The 14543-nt window shown below is 46.1% G+C and overlaps 1 protein-coding gene across 1 annotated transcript; it reads left to right on the top strand.

Annotated features, from left to right (window-relative positions):
- Positions 1–1293: 1293 nt before the first annotated feature.
- On the top strand, positions 1294–4441 carry EEF1A1 (eukaryotic translation elongation factor 1 alpha 1). Its single transcript, XM_080700277.1, has 8 exons — positions 1294–1315; positions 2071–2244; positions 2447–2626; positions 2737–3033; positions 3116–3266; positions 3365–3621; positions 3701–3935; positions 4040–4441. Exons 2-8 carry the CDS (start codon positions 2101–2103, stop codon positions 4162–4164), a joined length of 1389 nt encoding a protein of 462 aa, XP_080556403.1. The 5' UTR covers positions 1294–1315; positions 2071–2100; the 3' UTR covers positions 4165–4441.
- The last annotated feature ends 10102 nt before the right edge of the window (positions 4442–14543 follow it).

The raw sequence follows: 14543 nt of genomic DNA, 5'->3' as shown, positions 1-14543 counted from the left end.
AGGAGTTGGAGACCTGCCCGGGCAACACAAGACCTGCTCTCAAAAACCCAAAACCGAAACATGCACACACAAGCCTCAGAAGGCCACGACTCATCCAATCCTAGACTTAGGTTAAAACGCAGTTACAATTAATAGGACAGGACGGCAGAAAAGAAACGCATTGACTTAAATAGGATAGGCCACTTTTGAAAAGCAGTGATTTCACAGCAAGTGTTAGGGATAGAACACTGAGTGGATAAACTTGCTGATGTTGTAGATCTGAGTCTCTACATGAGATCATGTGGAAAGATTGAGGTTGAAAGATCCTTTTTAGGTTTCTCATGCTTGCAGTCAAATGACTGTACACTTGAGGGGAAAATGGACCGCGAGAGTAGAGACATACACACGGCCGTCCTTTTATTGCAGTAACACTAGCATGAGAGGGAAAGCTAACTGTACGACTGAAGTCTACTGTAACCCGAAACACTGGGCATCGGGACTACCCCGGGAGGGAGACGTGTGTGCCAGGCGTTGATAAGAACAGCTGGCTCAGAATGGAAAGGACCAAGAAGTCAGCTCGGGCGAGACGCCGCGGCCCTGGGCTCCAGGTCATGAAAGCGACCCCCAGCCCCGGTCCTAGGCCCCACGCCCCAGGGATCGGCCTGGAACGCCCCTCTGGACCCCAGGGCGAGCGGGGCGGCGGGGCCAGCCCGGGACTGGGTGCGACCCGCCGGGGAAGCGGCTCCAGGCGCCGGTCCCGGACTGCAAGGTGTCCAGGCGGAGGACGGGAGGTGGACCGCGGGGTGAAGGGACACCCTAGTTTCCTGCAACCCTTGCGGCTAAATCAGAAATGTTACAGGAAAGATGCCGGACGTCCCCTCGAAATGCTACAGGAAAGATGCCGGACGTCCCCTCCTGGCAGCCACCTCGCCGCCCCACCCCCCGTCTGGAGGGGAGAGTAATTCATACAAAAGGAGGACTCGCCTCTGCCTTAGGGAATCCCAGGGACCGTCGTCAAACTCCCACTAACGTAGAGGAGAGGGAGTGGCGCGTCTCCGCCCCCGCCCCCCCTCCCGTCCTCCCGGGGGTCGGGTGGAGCATGCGCGAGGCGCTGTCTGCGGGGCAACAGAGAGCGCGCACATCGCCCACGATCCCCGGGAGGTGGGGGAGGGGGCCGGCGAGCGCACGGGGCGGGCGGAGGTGGCGCGGGGTGAACTGGGAAAGTGGTGTCGTGTGCTGGCTCCGCCCTCTTCCCCGAGGGTGGGGAGAACGGTATATAAGCGCCGTAGTCGCCCTGAACGTTCTTTTTCGCAACGGGTTTGCCGCCAGAACACAGGTGAGTGCCGGGTGTGGCTTCCGCGGGCCTGGCCGCCGGAGGGGCTGAGGCCCTCGCGTGCTTGCCCCGCCGCCATGCCACCGAGCCGCTTTTCGAGGTTCTTGCCCCCGAATTTCGGGGGTCGGGGCGCTGGGGGGCTCGAGGCCTAGGGCCTCCGGCGGCGCCGGGGGCCTCGTGCTCGGGCCGAGGCCTGGCCGCGGCGCCCCGTGCGAGCTGGGTGGCGCCCGCCGGCCTCCCAGGCCCTCGGGACGGCCCCGGACGAGCGGCCCGGGCCCGCGGGTCGCCGTCGGCGGAGCGGGGAGGCCGCCGCCCGCCTGCCCGCACATGCCCGCGCGGCCGCGGCGAGGCGGGGCCCGGAGCCCGGTGGGCGGGCGGCGGCCTCCCTCGCTCGGCGCGGGCCTCGCGCCCCACCCGCCCGGCACCAGTTGCGTGCGCGGAAAGATGGCCGCTCCCGGCCCTGTTGCAGGAGCTCAAAATGGAGGACGCGGCGGCCGGGAGCGGGCGGGTGACTCACCGCACAAAGGAAGGGGCCTGCCCGCCCGCCGCTTCCTGCGCCCACGAGGAGCCGGCCGCCTGCCCGCCCGCCGTCCAGGGACGGGCCCCGGGCGGCCACGCTGTCCCGCGGGGTGGAGACGGCGCGGCCAGCTTGGCACGGGGTGGAATTCTCCTTGGAATTTGCCCTTTTGAGTTTGGATCGAGGCTTACCCTCCACCTCCTGGACTAGTTCAAAGGTGTTCCTTTCTGTAACCTTTTAGGTGTCGTGAAAACCACTGCTAAAAGCCAAAATGGGAAAGGAAAAGACGCACATCAACATCGTTGTCATTGGACACGTAGACTCCGGCAAGTCCACCACTACTGGCCATCTCATCTACAAATGTGGTGGGATCGACAAAAGAACCATTGAGAAGTTCGAAAAGGAGGCTGCCGAGGCAAGTACAGGAACACAAGGGGAAAGATGTTTGGGTTTAAAGTATAACTAGGTGCCAGATTTGCATTGTGTGTCATGTACTTGCTTTAACCACTTAGTTCTAACTTGGTATAGAGCCACGTAAGCCTAATCTGCCAGATATGGGGGGGCAAAGGATTTCAAGCTAGCTTGATTATTTTAGTAACAACTAATAAATTTTACAGATGGGAAAAGGCTCTTTCAAGTATGCCTGGGTCTTGGATAAATTGAAAGCTGAGCGTGAGCGTGGTATCACCATTGACATCTCCCTGTGGAAATTTGAGACCAGCAAGTATTATGTGACTATCATCGATGCCCCCGGACACAGAGACTTTATCAAAAACATGATTACAGGCACATCTCAGGTTTGTGGGATTAATAGCTCCAGAAATAAGTTCACACCGGGAGAACTCTGGGGTATTCTTTTTTTTTTTTTGGAGAGCTTTTGTTAACAGGATTTTTTTTTCTATAAAAGGCTGACTGTGCTGTCTTGATTGTTGCTGCTGGTGTTGGTGAATTTGAAGCTGGTATTTCCAAGAATGGACAGACCCGTGAGCATGCCCTTCTGGCTTACACACTGGGTGTGAAACAACTGATTGTTGGTGTTAACAAAATGGATTCCACTGAGCCACCTTACAGCCAGAAGAGGTACGAGGAAATCGTTAAGGAAGTCAGCACCTATATTAAGAAAATTGGCTACAACCCTGACACAGTAGCATTTGTGCCAATTTCTGGTTGGAATGGTGACAACATGCTGGAGCCAAGTGCTAACGTAAGTAACTTAAGTAAGGATATTTTAAAGTGGAAGTTGGTAGATATAGATGGTAACATTAATCCACAATCTTGTATTTTAGATGCCCTGGTTCAAAGGATGGAAAGTCACCCGTAAAGATGGCAGCGCAAGTGGAACCACACTGCTTGAAGCTTTGGACTGCATCCTGCCACCAACTCGCCCAACTGACAAGCCTCTGCGGCTGCCCCTCCAGGATGTCTACAAAATTGGAGGTATGTTGGACATAAGCACACTGTCAAGACAATACTTTACTGGATGGGATACCTCTGCCTTTTCATAGGTATTAATGACAACTATGTTAACATTTCAGGTATTGGTACTGTCCCTGTGGGCAGAGTGGAGACTGGTGTTCTCAAGCCTGGCATGGTGGTCACCTTTGCTCCAGTCAACGTCACAACTGAAGTGAAATCTGTTGAAATGCACCATGAAGCTCTGAGTGAAGCTCTTCCTGGAGACAATGTGGGCTTCAATGTCAAGAACGTGTCTGTGAAAGATGTTCGTCGTGGCAACGTAGCTGGTGACAGCAAAAATGACCCACCAATGGAAGCAGCTGGTTTCACTGCTCAGGTAACCTCAAAATAAATGTTTTTTAACTTGCCTGCATAGCCTGATGGCTTTGCACTAAATGCATTTGCTTTTTCTCAAGGTGATCATCCTGAACCATCCAGGCCAAATCAGTGCTGGCTATGCTCCTGTACTGGATTGTCACACAGCTCACATTGCTTGCAAGTTTGCTGAGCTGAAAGAGAAGATTGACCGCCGTTCTGGTAAGAAGCTGGAAGATGGCCCTAAATTCTTGAAGTCCGGCGATGCTGCCATTGTTGATATGGTTCCAGGCAAGCCTATGTGTGTTGAGAGCTTCTCCGACTATCCTCCTCTGGGTAAGGAAGACTTAATAATTGAAAAGGTGGTGGTGATAAGATTACAAATTATTCCTGTGAACCAAGTGTTCCTCTCATGGTAATAGAAAAATTTGTTTTAATAGGTCGTTTTGCTGTTCGTGATATGAGACAGACAGTTGCTGTGGGCGTCATCAAAGCAGTGGACAAGAAGGCTGCTGGAGCTGGCAAGGTCACCAAGTCTGCCCAGAAAGCTCAGAAGGCTAAATGAATATTACCCCTAACACCTGCCACTCCAGTCTTAATCAGTGGTGGAAGAACGGTCTCAGAACTGTTTGTCTCAATTGGCCATTTAAGTTTAATAGTAAAAGACTGGTTAATGATAACAATGCATCGTAAAACCTTCAGAAGGAAAGGAAAATGTTTTGTGGACCATTTGTTTTTTTTGTGTGTGGCAGTTTTAAGTTATTAGTTTTTAAAATCAGTACTTTTTAATGGAAACACCTTGACCAAAAATCTGTCACAATTTTGAGACCCATTAAAACAAAAGTTTAATGAGAAACCTGTGTCTTCCATTTCTATACAATGTGCAGGCAGAAAGCAAATAATACTCTTGCTTGTCAGGGATGTTATAACATGAAATAATTCTTCGTCACTGGGAATTAAACTTGAAAGGGGGGGTAGGGATTCTATTTGAAGCCACCATAACATAGTCATGGGGACAGCTGTGCTGGTGGTGATGCTTAAGGAATTTGCTGGAATTTGAGAAGCAGTCTAATAAGGGGCATGTTGATATGGAACTAGTTCTAACAGGTGTTTTAGATAACTTGTAAGTTTGCCTGTTGGAACAATGGGTTTTTATCTGAAACATTGCAGTGGCTTAGAAATCTAAATGAGAGTTATTGTATAAAACTAGGAAATGCAGTTAGGTCTCCTGTCAAAAGTAGAAACCCACTTGACATAGGATAGGAATGCAATCTTGAATTTCAGTTGGGTAAAGAGATCTTTGGCAATTTAAACCCAAACGCTGATTGGTCTCTTTAGACAAGTTGATCTTAATGGGTAACTGGCTTATGTGTTCTGTACATTAAGCAGTATCTCTTTAAAGGATACTTTTGGCTGGGATATTTATGGAAGAGCAGGTGCTTAGCATGTGTGATGCTCTAGTTTTCCAGGAATACAAACTGAAGGATGCTCGGATATGAAGGGTTTTGTATGTAACTGCTGGGACAAGTACTTGGAGACAGGTTCTTTGCCCTGAGCTACTTCTGCAGTCCTTCGTAGGATAGGATCATGGTCCTGCCTCAGCTACCTCAGGTGGCATGGGTATGTGCTAATCATACCTAGCTTCAAGCTTAGTCCAGCTTGGAAGTTTGGTAGAACTACATGAGACTTGAGGATCTTTTTCTGGTGTGCTTACTAGTAGCTAGCCTGTTGCCACCCTCCTGTCTCAAGCCCCCTAGTACTGGGATCCTAGGCAGTGTTGCCATGCCCAGCTAAGTGAATCTTCAAGGGTTAGAAAGGCTTTAGTGTGGCTGGCAAAGTGTATTCAAAATCCATCCAGGCTGTCCCTTTGGGATACCAAGACCATAAACAAAATGGCTGAAAAAGAATAACATTTTTCAGTGTTTTCTGGGAGTTACTGAGTGCTGGAAGTTATTCAAATAAGGCTTAATTTTTTCCCATAGTGCTTTTTGATTGGAGACCAGTTGGCCTATAGATGACCTGTAAAGTTGACATGGTTATGGGGCTTACCCCCCAAAACTGGTTTATAGTAACATTGGTACCACCAGGGGAGGGCAGGAAGGCTCAAAGAACCAGTCTTTAAAGCTCCAGTTGAATACTGAAGCAAACTTTGAAACCCAGTATATGTGTGCTTCAATTTTCTGGTTTGAGCGCCATCTACTGGCAGTGGTTCAAGTCTGAATTTGTAAGAATAAAGTAGCATACTTTCAGTAACTGAATTGAATACTTGATCAGTGCTTGACTTTTTTTTTTGGGTGCTGGGGTTAAACCCAGGAGCATTCTACCACCAAAGCTATATCCCCAGTCCTATTTTTTGAAATGGGGTTTCACTAAGTTGATGAGACTGTCCTGAACCTGTGATCCTCCTGTCTCAACTTCCCAAATACTGGGACTACAACCATGTACTGCCATTGTATTGTAGATTTGACCATAAACCAGAGGTTTGTTTTTGTGTTTTGCGGTACTGGGGATAGAACCCAGGGGTGTTCTACTTGAGCTACACTCCCAGTCCTATTTTTTTTTTTTACTCTTTATCTTTGAAACAGGGTCTCACTAAGTTATAGAGGGCATCATTAAGTAGCTGAGGCTGTTTGAGAACTGTGATCTTCCAGTTTCAGCCTTCTGAATGCATGCTGGAATTGCAAGCCTGCACCACCACACCAGGGAAAACCAGAGTTAATTTGGCCAGCTGTTGATATTTTGTTACAGGTAATCTCAGGTGAGAAAAATGCCCTCTAGGATACTGCTGTGATTTCAGAATATGAAGGGGAATGGGGACACAAATTGCCAGTAAGGCATACCTATTTGATAAGCTTTTGTGTATACACACATACTAAGGATTGGTTTGAGTTCTGTGCTGAGCAGGTTATCTACCACTGAGCCGTATCCCCAACCCTTAGAAATGTTTTCTAATGGTAACAGTGATGAGTGCCTGTAATCCCAGTACTTGGGAGACTGCAGGAGGATTACAGGTTTGAGGCCATCCTTGGTAATTTAGCAAAACCCTGTTTCATAATAAAGAGTTGGGGTTGTAATTTGGAGGCAGAATGAATGTTCCTGGTTTTTATCCCTAGTGCCAAGATAAGTTTTGAAACTGTCTTATTAAATTGCTCAAGGTGGCCTCAAACTTAAGGATTCTGCTGCCTCCGTCTTGTAAATGGCTGTAATAAGCATGTACCGCAGCCCAGCTCTTTCAGCCTTGATCACTCATTCTATACTCAAAGTGGGAGAGGTTAAAATCTCCCTACCATTCCCACACAAACTTTTTTTTTTTCCATACTGAGGATTGAACCCAGTGGCAATTCCACCTCTGGGCTACACCCCCAACCCTATTTTTTTATTCTTTATTTGGAAACTCATTAAGTTGCTGAGGGCCTTGCCTAAGTAGCTGAAGCAGCAGACCTGCAACGATCCTGTCTCAGGAATTATAAGGGTGCCTCCACACCCAGCTTACTTTTTGAGATGGAGTCTCCTTGAGTTGCTGACAACCTCACTATTGCTGAGGCTGTCCTTGAACTTGTAATCCATTCTCAGCTGACCAAGTACTGGGATTACAGGTATATGTCACCATGCCCAGCTCTAACTTGATATTTTTTGTGATAAATTGAGTCCAGGGACATTCTACTATATCTCAGTATCCAAAGGGTCTGAGACAGGAGGATCCCAGGTTCAAAGCCAGCCTCAACAATTTAGACAATTTAGTGAGGTCCTCTCCAAATAAAAGAAGCTGGGCATGGTAGCATATGCCTGAGGAGGATTGCAGGTTTGAGGCCAACCTCAGCAAGTAGTGAGACTGATCAATTTAAGATGCTGTTTCAAAAGCCAGGTGTGATGGTATGGTGGTACACACTTAATCCCAGTACTTGGGAGACAGGGAGGATTGCAGGCTCGTGGCCAGCCTTGGCAATTTAGTGAGGCCACTGGCAACAGAACCTGTTTCAAAATAAAAAGAGCTGGGTGTACACACTTGTAATCCTAGTACTTGGTAGATTTAGATAAGGTTGCAAGTTTGAGGGACAGCCTCAGTAATTTAGTGAGGCTCAGCAACTTAGACTGTTTCCAAGTAAATCAAGCTTGGGGGTGTATTTCAGAGGTGTAGAATGCCTCTTGGTTCAATTCCCAGTACTACAAAAGTATAAAAAAAGAATAAGGGTAGAGGTAGGTGTAGCTCAAGTAGAATGCCCCTGGGTTCCATTCCCAGTACCAAACAAATAGGGCTGGAGGTATAGCTCAGAGGTAGAATACCCCAGTTTAATCTCTAGAACTCATACACACACAAACACACACACAGTAAAAGTAAAAACTTAAGGGCTGGGGTATGTAACTTGATAGGATGCTCCTGGGTTCAATCCCCAGCACAAATAAGCAGTTTCTCACGGTTTAAACGTTGCACAACTAGATTTATTATTATTTTTTTTGGTGGTACTAGGGATGAAACCCAAGGCATTCCTCTCCCTCTGGGCCAACCCCCTCACCCAGAGGCATTCTACTTCCAAGCCACACCCAAGCCTCTGGGCTAACCCCTCACTGTGTGTGTGTGTGTGTGTGTGTGTGTGTGTGTGTGTGTGTGTGTGTGTTTTACTGGGGATTGAACCCAGAGGCATTCTACTTCCAAGCTACACCCCCCAGTTTAAGGCTGGCTGATCTTTCTCAGCTTCCCAAATGCTGGGATTACAAGTATGTGTCACCACACCCAACTTTTTCAAACCTTTGATTATGCTCTCCAGTAACACACAAATATTGTGTGTGTGTGTGTTTTGTGTGTGTGTTACTAGGGGGACTGGAACTCGGGGGCCTTCTAACTCCCAAACCATTTTATATTTTATTTGGAAACGATCTCACAAAAGTTGCTGAGAGCCTCACAAAGTATCTTCCTGTCTCAGCTTTCTAAGTACTGGGATTACAAGCATGGGCCACCACGCCTGGCTCACACATTGTTTTGTTTTGTTGGGGGGGTTGTGTGTGTGTGTGTGTGTGTGTGTGTGTGTGTGTGTGTATTACTAAGAGTGGGACCCAGGGGCTTTTCTACCTCCAGCTATATTCCCAGACAGACCTGTTTTATACTTTATTTGGAAACAGGGTCTCACTAAATTGCTGAGAGCCTGACTTAGTAGCTGAGGCTGGCTTCGAACCTGCGCGATCCTCCTGTCTCAGCTTCCCAAGCGCTGGGATTACAAGCGTGCGCCACCACGCCTGGCTCACACATTGTATTTCATTGCATCCTATTTTCAACTGGAAGGTGCAAATGCTGCCGGTTTTAATCATATAATGTCATTGGTTACAGGACATTAATTTAGAGAAAAATTGATATAATTTGCTTTTGAATTACTGAAACGAATTTCAGAGAATGGTACTTACTACCCATGACAAAAACATCACAGCCTACTAATGAATTTGTAGCTAGTTTGAAAATTGTTGACTTTAAATTAGTGACTACGCTGGGTGTGGTGGCGCACGCTTGTAATCCCAGCATTCAGGAGGCTGAGACCTAGAGGATCGTGGTTCACGGACAGCCTCAGCTACTTAGGCCCTCTGCAATTCAATGAGACCCGGTTTCAAAATAAAGAATAAAAAATAGGGCAGGGGGTGTAGCTCAGAGGTCAAATGCCCCTGGGTTCCATCCCCAGACCCGCAAAAAAATAAAAAATAAATTAGTGACTGCCAGGTGAAGTCCTAGGTCAATGGGCTGCATCCTCTTTTCCCATGAAAGCACATGCTCTCAGTGTTTGTCCAAGCACTCAGGCAGTCCTGAAGATTACATTTAAGAAACATTTGGTCCTCCCCACAAATGATTACAGCATTCCCTTCCCTTTGGAAGGTGAAAAGGCTTTCTTTTAGTTTTGTGATAGAATATGAATTTGGCTTTCTGCACAAGTTGCTGAGCCAACACATACTGTTCAATTAATTGCAATTCAGTTTCTGCCAAAAGCAGCTGTAGCATATTTATGTAGGATATTTATGGAGATAAGCCAGTGAATCTCACAGTTGGCTGGATGTCAGAATATATGGAGTTTGTAGAGCCCTTCCCAGCCCAACTGAATCAGAATTGCTTGGAATAAAGCTTGACCATCTGCCTCTTCCTCCTCCTCTTCATCATCATCGTTAATAATATTATCATTAATAATATTATTAGCTGGGCATGGTGGCACATGCTTGTAATCCCTGCGCTCGGGAGGCTGAAACGGGAGGATTGCACAGGTTTGAAGCCAGCCTCAGCTGGCTTAAGAGACCCTGTTTCCAAATAAAAATATAGAATAGGTCTGGGAGAGTAGCCCGGAGGTAGAAGGCCCTTGGGTTCCTCAGTACCATCAAAAAATAAATTAAAAATATATTAATAATTATTGTTACTTACAGTAGTAGGGTTTAAAGCCAGGGGCATTCTATATCCAAGATCCACCCCCAGACCTATTTTATTTTTATTTTGAAACAGTATCTGCCTGGGTTGAGAAGAGTCTCACTACCTGCTGAGGCTGTCTTCAAACCTGCAATCCTGTCTCGGCCTCCCAAGTACTGGGATTACAGGTGTGTGCCCCCATGCCTGGCTCTTAAATGACAACTTTATTGATAAACTTCACATAAAATTCACTCCTTCACACTTAGTGTGTGTATATGAAGCTGGGGATCAAACCTAGGCCTTCATACTTGCTAGGTAAGTACACTGCCACCAAGCTCTACCCCAGTCTCACATTTTACCTTTTTTTTTTCCCCTGCAGTTTTGAGAATTAAACCCAGGGTGCTCTACCATGGAGCTATACTCCCAGCTGTATTTTGTTTTATTTTGGTACTGAGAATAGAACCTAGGGGCATTCTACCTCCAAGCTATATTCCCAGCCCTTTTTGTATTTTTATATTTGTATTTTTAAATTTAAATTTTATTTTTATTTGCTGGTATGGGGATGGAATCCAGGGGCATTCGACCTCTGAGCTACACCCCCTGCCCTATTTTTTTTTTTTTTTTGGAAACAGGTCTCACTAAGTTGTGGAGGGCCTCACTAAGTAGCTGAGGCTGTCCGCAAACCATGATCCTCTGGTCTTAGCCTCCCAAATGTTGGGTTTACAAGTGTGTGTCGTGACGCCAGGCTTGTATTTTTACTTTAAAACAAGGTCTTGGTAGGTTGCTGAGGCTGGCCTTGAACCTGGAATCTTCCAGTCTCACCCTCCTAAGTGCTGAGTTACAAGCATGTGCCACCATTCCTGGGTAGAAAAGTGTGTGTGTGTGTGTGTGTTCCTGGAGATGGAGCCCAGGGATGTTCTTCTACCTCAGAGCTATACCATCAGTCCTATTTTATTTTATTTATTTTATTTTTTATTTATTATTATTATTATTATTGTTGTTGTTGTTGTTGTTGTTGTTTTGGTGGTATTGGGGTTCCTGGAAGCCCTTCTACCTCCAGGCTACACTCCCAGACCTACTTTTTTATGTTTTTTTATTTGGAAACAGGGTCTCCTAAGCCAGCACGCGTGGCTGGCTTAGAACCTACGCAATCCTTCTGTCTCTGCCTCCCAAGCACGGGGATTACAAGCGTGCGCCACCACACCCGGCCTTTATTTTTTATTTGAAACAGTCTCCCTAACTTGCTGAGTATTGCTAAATTGCTGAGGCTGCTTCAAATCTGTGATCTCTTGTCTTAGCCTCCCAAATCCTGGGATTATAGGTGTGTACCGCCATATCCAGCTCTAATTGCTTTCTTTTTTTTTTTTTTTTTTTTTTGCAGTACTGGGGAACCTAGGGGCGTTTTACCTTTTACTTCTGAGCGATACCCCCACCCCTATTTTTAAATTTTTTTTATTTTTATTGTTTTTTTAAATTTTTTTTAAAATTTTTTGTGGTACTGGGGATGGAACCCTTCTACTTCCGAACTACACTCCCAGACCTATTTTATATTTTTATTTGGAAACAGGGTCTCTTAAGCTAGAGAGCCTGGCTTCGAACCTGCGCGATCCTCCTGTCTCAGCCTCCCAAGCGTGCACCACCATGCCCGGATTTATTATTTATTTTGAAACAGGGTCTCACTGAGTTGCAAAGGGTTTAAATAGCTGAGGCTGGCTTCGAACCTGCTCAACCCTCCTGTCTCATTTTTTTCTTTTTCTTTTTTTTTTTTTTTAAGGCAGTGGGGACTGATCCCAGGAGCATTCTATGTCTGAGCTATAGCCTCTGCCCTTTATGTTTGTTTGTTTGTTTGTTTGTTTGTTTGTTTGTTTTTCCCTTCGGTACTGGAGATTGAACCCAGGGGCATTCTACCTCCAAGCTACACCCCCAGTCCTATTTTTTTTATTCTTTGCTTTGAAACAGGTATCACTAAGTTGTTGAGGGCCACATTAAGTAGCTGATGCTGTCCAAGAACTGTGATCCTCCTGTCTCAGCCTCCCAAGTACTGGGATTATAAGCATGCATCACCACGCCCGGTGAGAATTATATTTTTATTTAATCTTATTTTTAATTTTTATTTATTTATTTATTTATTTATTTATTTATTTATTTATTTATTTATTTTGCAGGTCTGGGGATGGAACCCAGGGGCATTCGACTTCTGAGCTACACCCCCTGCCCTATTTTTTATTCTTTATTTTGAAACCGGGTCTCACTGAGTTGCAGAGGTATCACTAAGTAGAGGAGGCTGTCCACGAACCGCGATCCTCTGTTCTCAGCCTCCTGAATGCTGGGATTACAAGCTTGTGCCACCATGCCCGGCCTATTTTTTATTTTTTGTGGTACTGGGGATGGAACCCAGGAGCATTATACCTCTGAGCTACACCCCCAGCCTTATTTTTTATTCTTTATTTTGAAACAGGGTTTTACTGAGTTGCAAAGGGCATAAGTAGCTGAGGCTGTCCATGAACCACAATCCTTCTGTCTGAGCCTCCCAAATGCTGGGATTACAAGTGTGTACCACCACCCTTGGCTGAGAATATATTTTTATTTTATTTTTATTTATTTATTTTTTGGTGGTACTGGGGGTAGAACCCAGAGGCTTTCTACCTCCGGGCTATGCTCCCAGACCTATTTTATATATTTTATTTGGAAACAGGGTCTCCCAAAGTCGCTGAGAGCCTCAATCAGTAGCTGAGGCTGGCTTTGAACCTGTGCAATACTCTTCTCTCAGTCTCTCAAGCACTGGGATTACAAGCATGCGCCACCATGCCCGGCTGAAAAAATATTTTTAAAACTCAGTAATAATATTCAAACTCTTGGTTATAAAGGGAACTTCATGTTCAAAGCTACAATGGTTTAGTCTCAGTCTACATCTTCACCCTCCTTCCACAACAGTTTCACAAGTGTGTACATAGTGTTTCTTAGCCACTTCCTCTCTATTTGCTGTTCCTATTGAAACGAACCTCAGTGCCAGGTTTTCTGACTACAGGGCAGCGGGGCCTGTGGCGGCGGGAGGAAATCCAAGTGTGGCCCTGGCTAGTCGCTGACTAGTCACAGATTTTTTTTTTTTTTTCGGGTACTGGAGATTGAACCCAGGGGTAGGAGGTTCCAGGCTGCATCCTAAGTCCAATTTTCTTTTTTTGGTGCTGAGGATTAAGCCCAGAGGCAATTTACCTCCAAGCTACAACCCCAGCCCTATTTTAGTATTAATATTTTTTTATTTTGAAATAGGGTCTCATTAAGTGGCTGAGGCTGGCTTTAAACTTAAATCCTGTCTCAGTCTCCCAAGTACTAGGATTCCAGGAATGCATGACCGCACCCAGTCCTTTTTTTTCTTAGTACTGGCAATGGAACCCAGGGGGTACTCTACCTTTCAGCTATACCCCAAGCCCTATTTTATTATTTTATTCTACCTCTGAACTATATTCCCAGCCCTATTTTATTATTGTATTTTGAAACAGGGTCTAAGTAAGTTGCTGAGGCTGACCTTGAACCTGGCATCCTTGTGTCTCAGCCTCCCAAGTACTGGGATTACAAGCGTGTACCACCATACCCAGCTGGTTTTACGTTCTAAAGCAAATGACACAACCTAAAACAATTTTTTAAAATGGTACTGGGGATTGAACCCAGGGCATTCTACCTCCAAGCTATACCCCCAGCCCTTTATACATTTTTTTTTTTTAAAAAGAGGGTCTTGTTATGTTGCTGAGAGTACTTACTGAGGCTGTCGTCTCAGCCTCTCAAGTACTGGAATAACAGGTGTGTGCCACCCTACCCAGCACAAATGTTTTCCATCAAACATCTTTTGTTGTTGTTCTGGGAATGAAACCCCCGGGCTATCTCTAAGCTACACACCTAGCCTTATTACTTATTCTTTATTTTGAAACAGGGTCTCACTGAGTTTCAAAGGGCCTAAGTAGTAGCTGAGGCTGGCCTTGAACCTCGATTCTCCTGTCTCAGCCTCCCAGTACTGGGATTACGAATGTGTGTCATCATACCCAGCTAAAAAAATGTTGCTTGAATAGGTCTGAGTTAGTTACCTGTTAAAATGACTAAATCAAGTACCAGAAAAAGTTCATTATTTATAAATGATCCAGAATTACAAATACATTTCACTTGTTATTGAGCTGCTTACTGGAAAGACCAAAATTAGATGGGCAAAAAAATCCATGAAAACTGAGCTATATCCAAGTGACCATGATTATAACAAGATATCTGGTTGCCTTGTGCCCATAATGAGGCTTAATGTGCAGATGTGGAGCCAAGTGACCAGAGCCCCTGGGACTCTCCAGAGTGCCTGCTGCAGCCCAAGTGGACAGAAGCCCCCCCTACACCGCAGACGCAGGCAGGCATTCCAGGGACAAGCAGCCATCTGGCAGTACCTAGCCTCAGTCCATCCAGAGAGGCTGAGGTGTCTGAAGAGCCAGCCAGAGGGCCCAGCTGGTCATCTTATTCTAGCCTCTGGGGCCACATACCAACCAAGTCCTGGAGAGGTCTTGCTGTGTGTGTGTTTTACTGGGTCTTGTACTCAG

The sequence above is a fragment of the Muscardinus avellanarius genome (assembly GCF_963383645.1).
Source record: "Muscardinus avellanarius genome assembly, chromosome: 8".
Classification (NCBI taxonomy): domain Eukaryota; kingdom Metazoa; phylum Chordata; class Mammalia; order Rodentia; family Gliridae; genus Muscardinus; species Muscardinus avellanarius.
The sequence above is the reverse complement of the archived record's forward strand: the minus strand, read 5'-3'. Positions and strand labels throughout refer to the sequence as shown.

Bases quoted from the DNA above. Each gene is read 5' to 3' on its own strand.
- EEF1A1 (XM_080700277.1), top strand. From the start codon at position 2,101: ATGGGAAAGGAAAAGACGCACATCAACATCGTTGTCATTGGACACGTA. The intron at 3,267-3,364 runs GTATGTTGGACA...TTAACATTTCAG, and splicing joins GGATGTCTACAAAATTGGAG to GTATTGGTACTGTCCCTGTG. The intron at 3,936-4,039 runs GTAAGGAAGACT...TTGTTTTAATAG, and splicing joins CTCCGACTATCCTCCTCTGG to GTCGTTTTGCTGTTCGTGAT.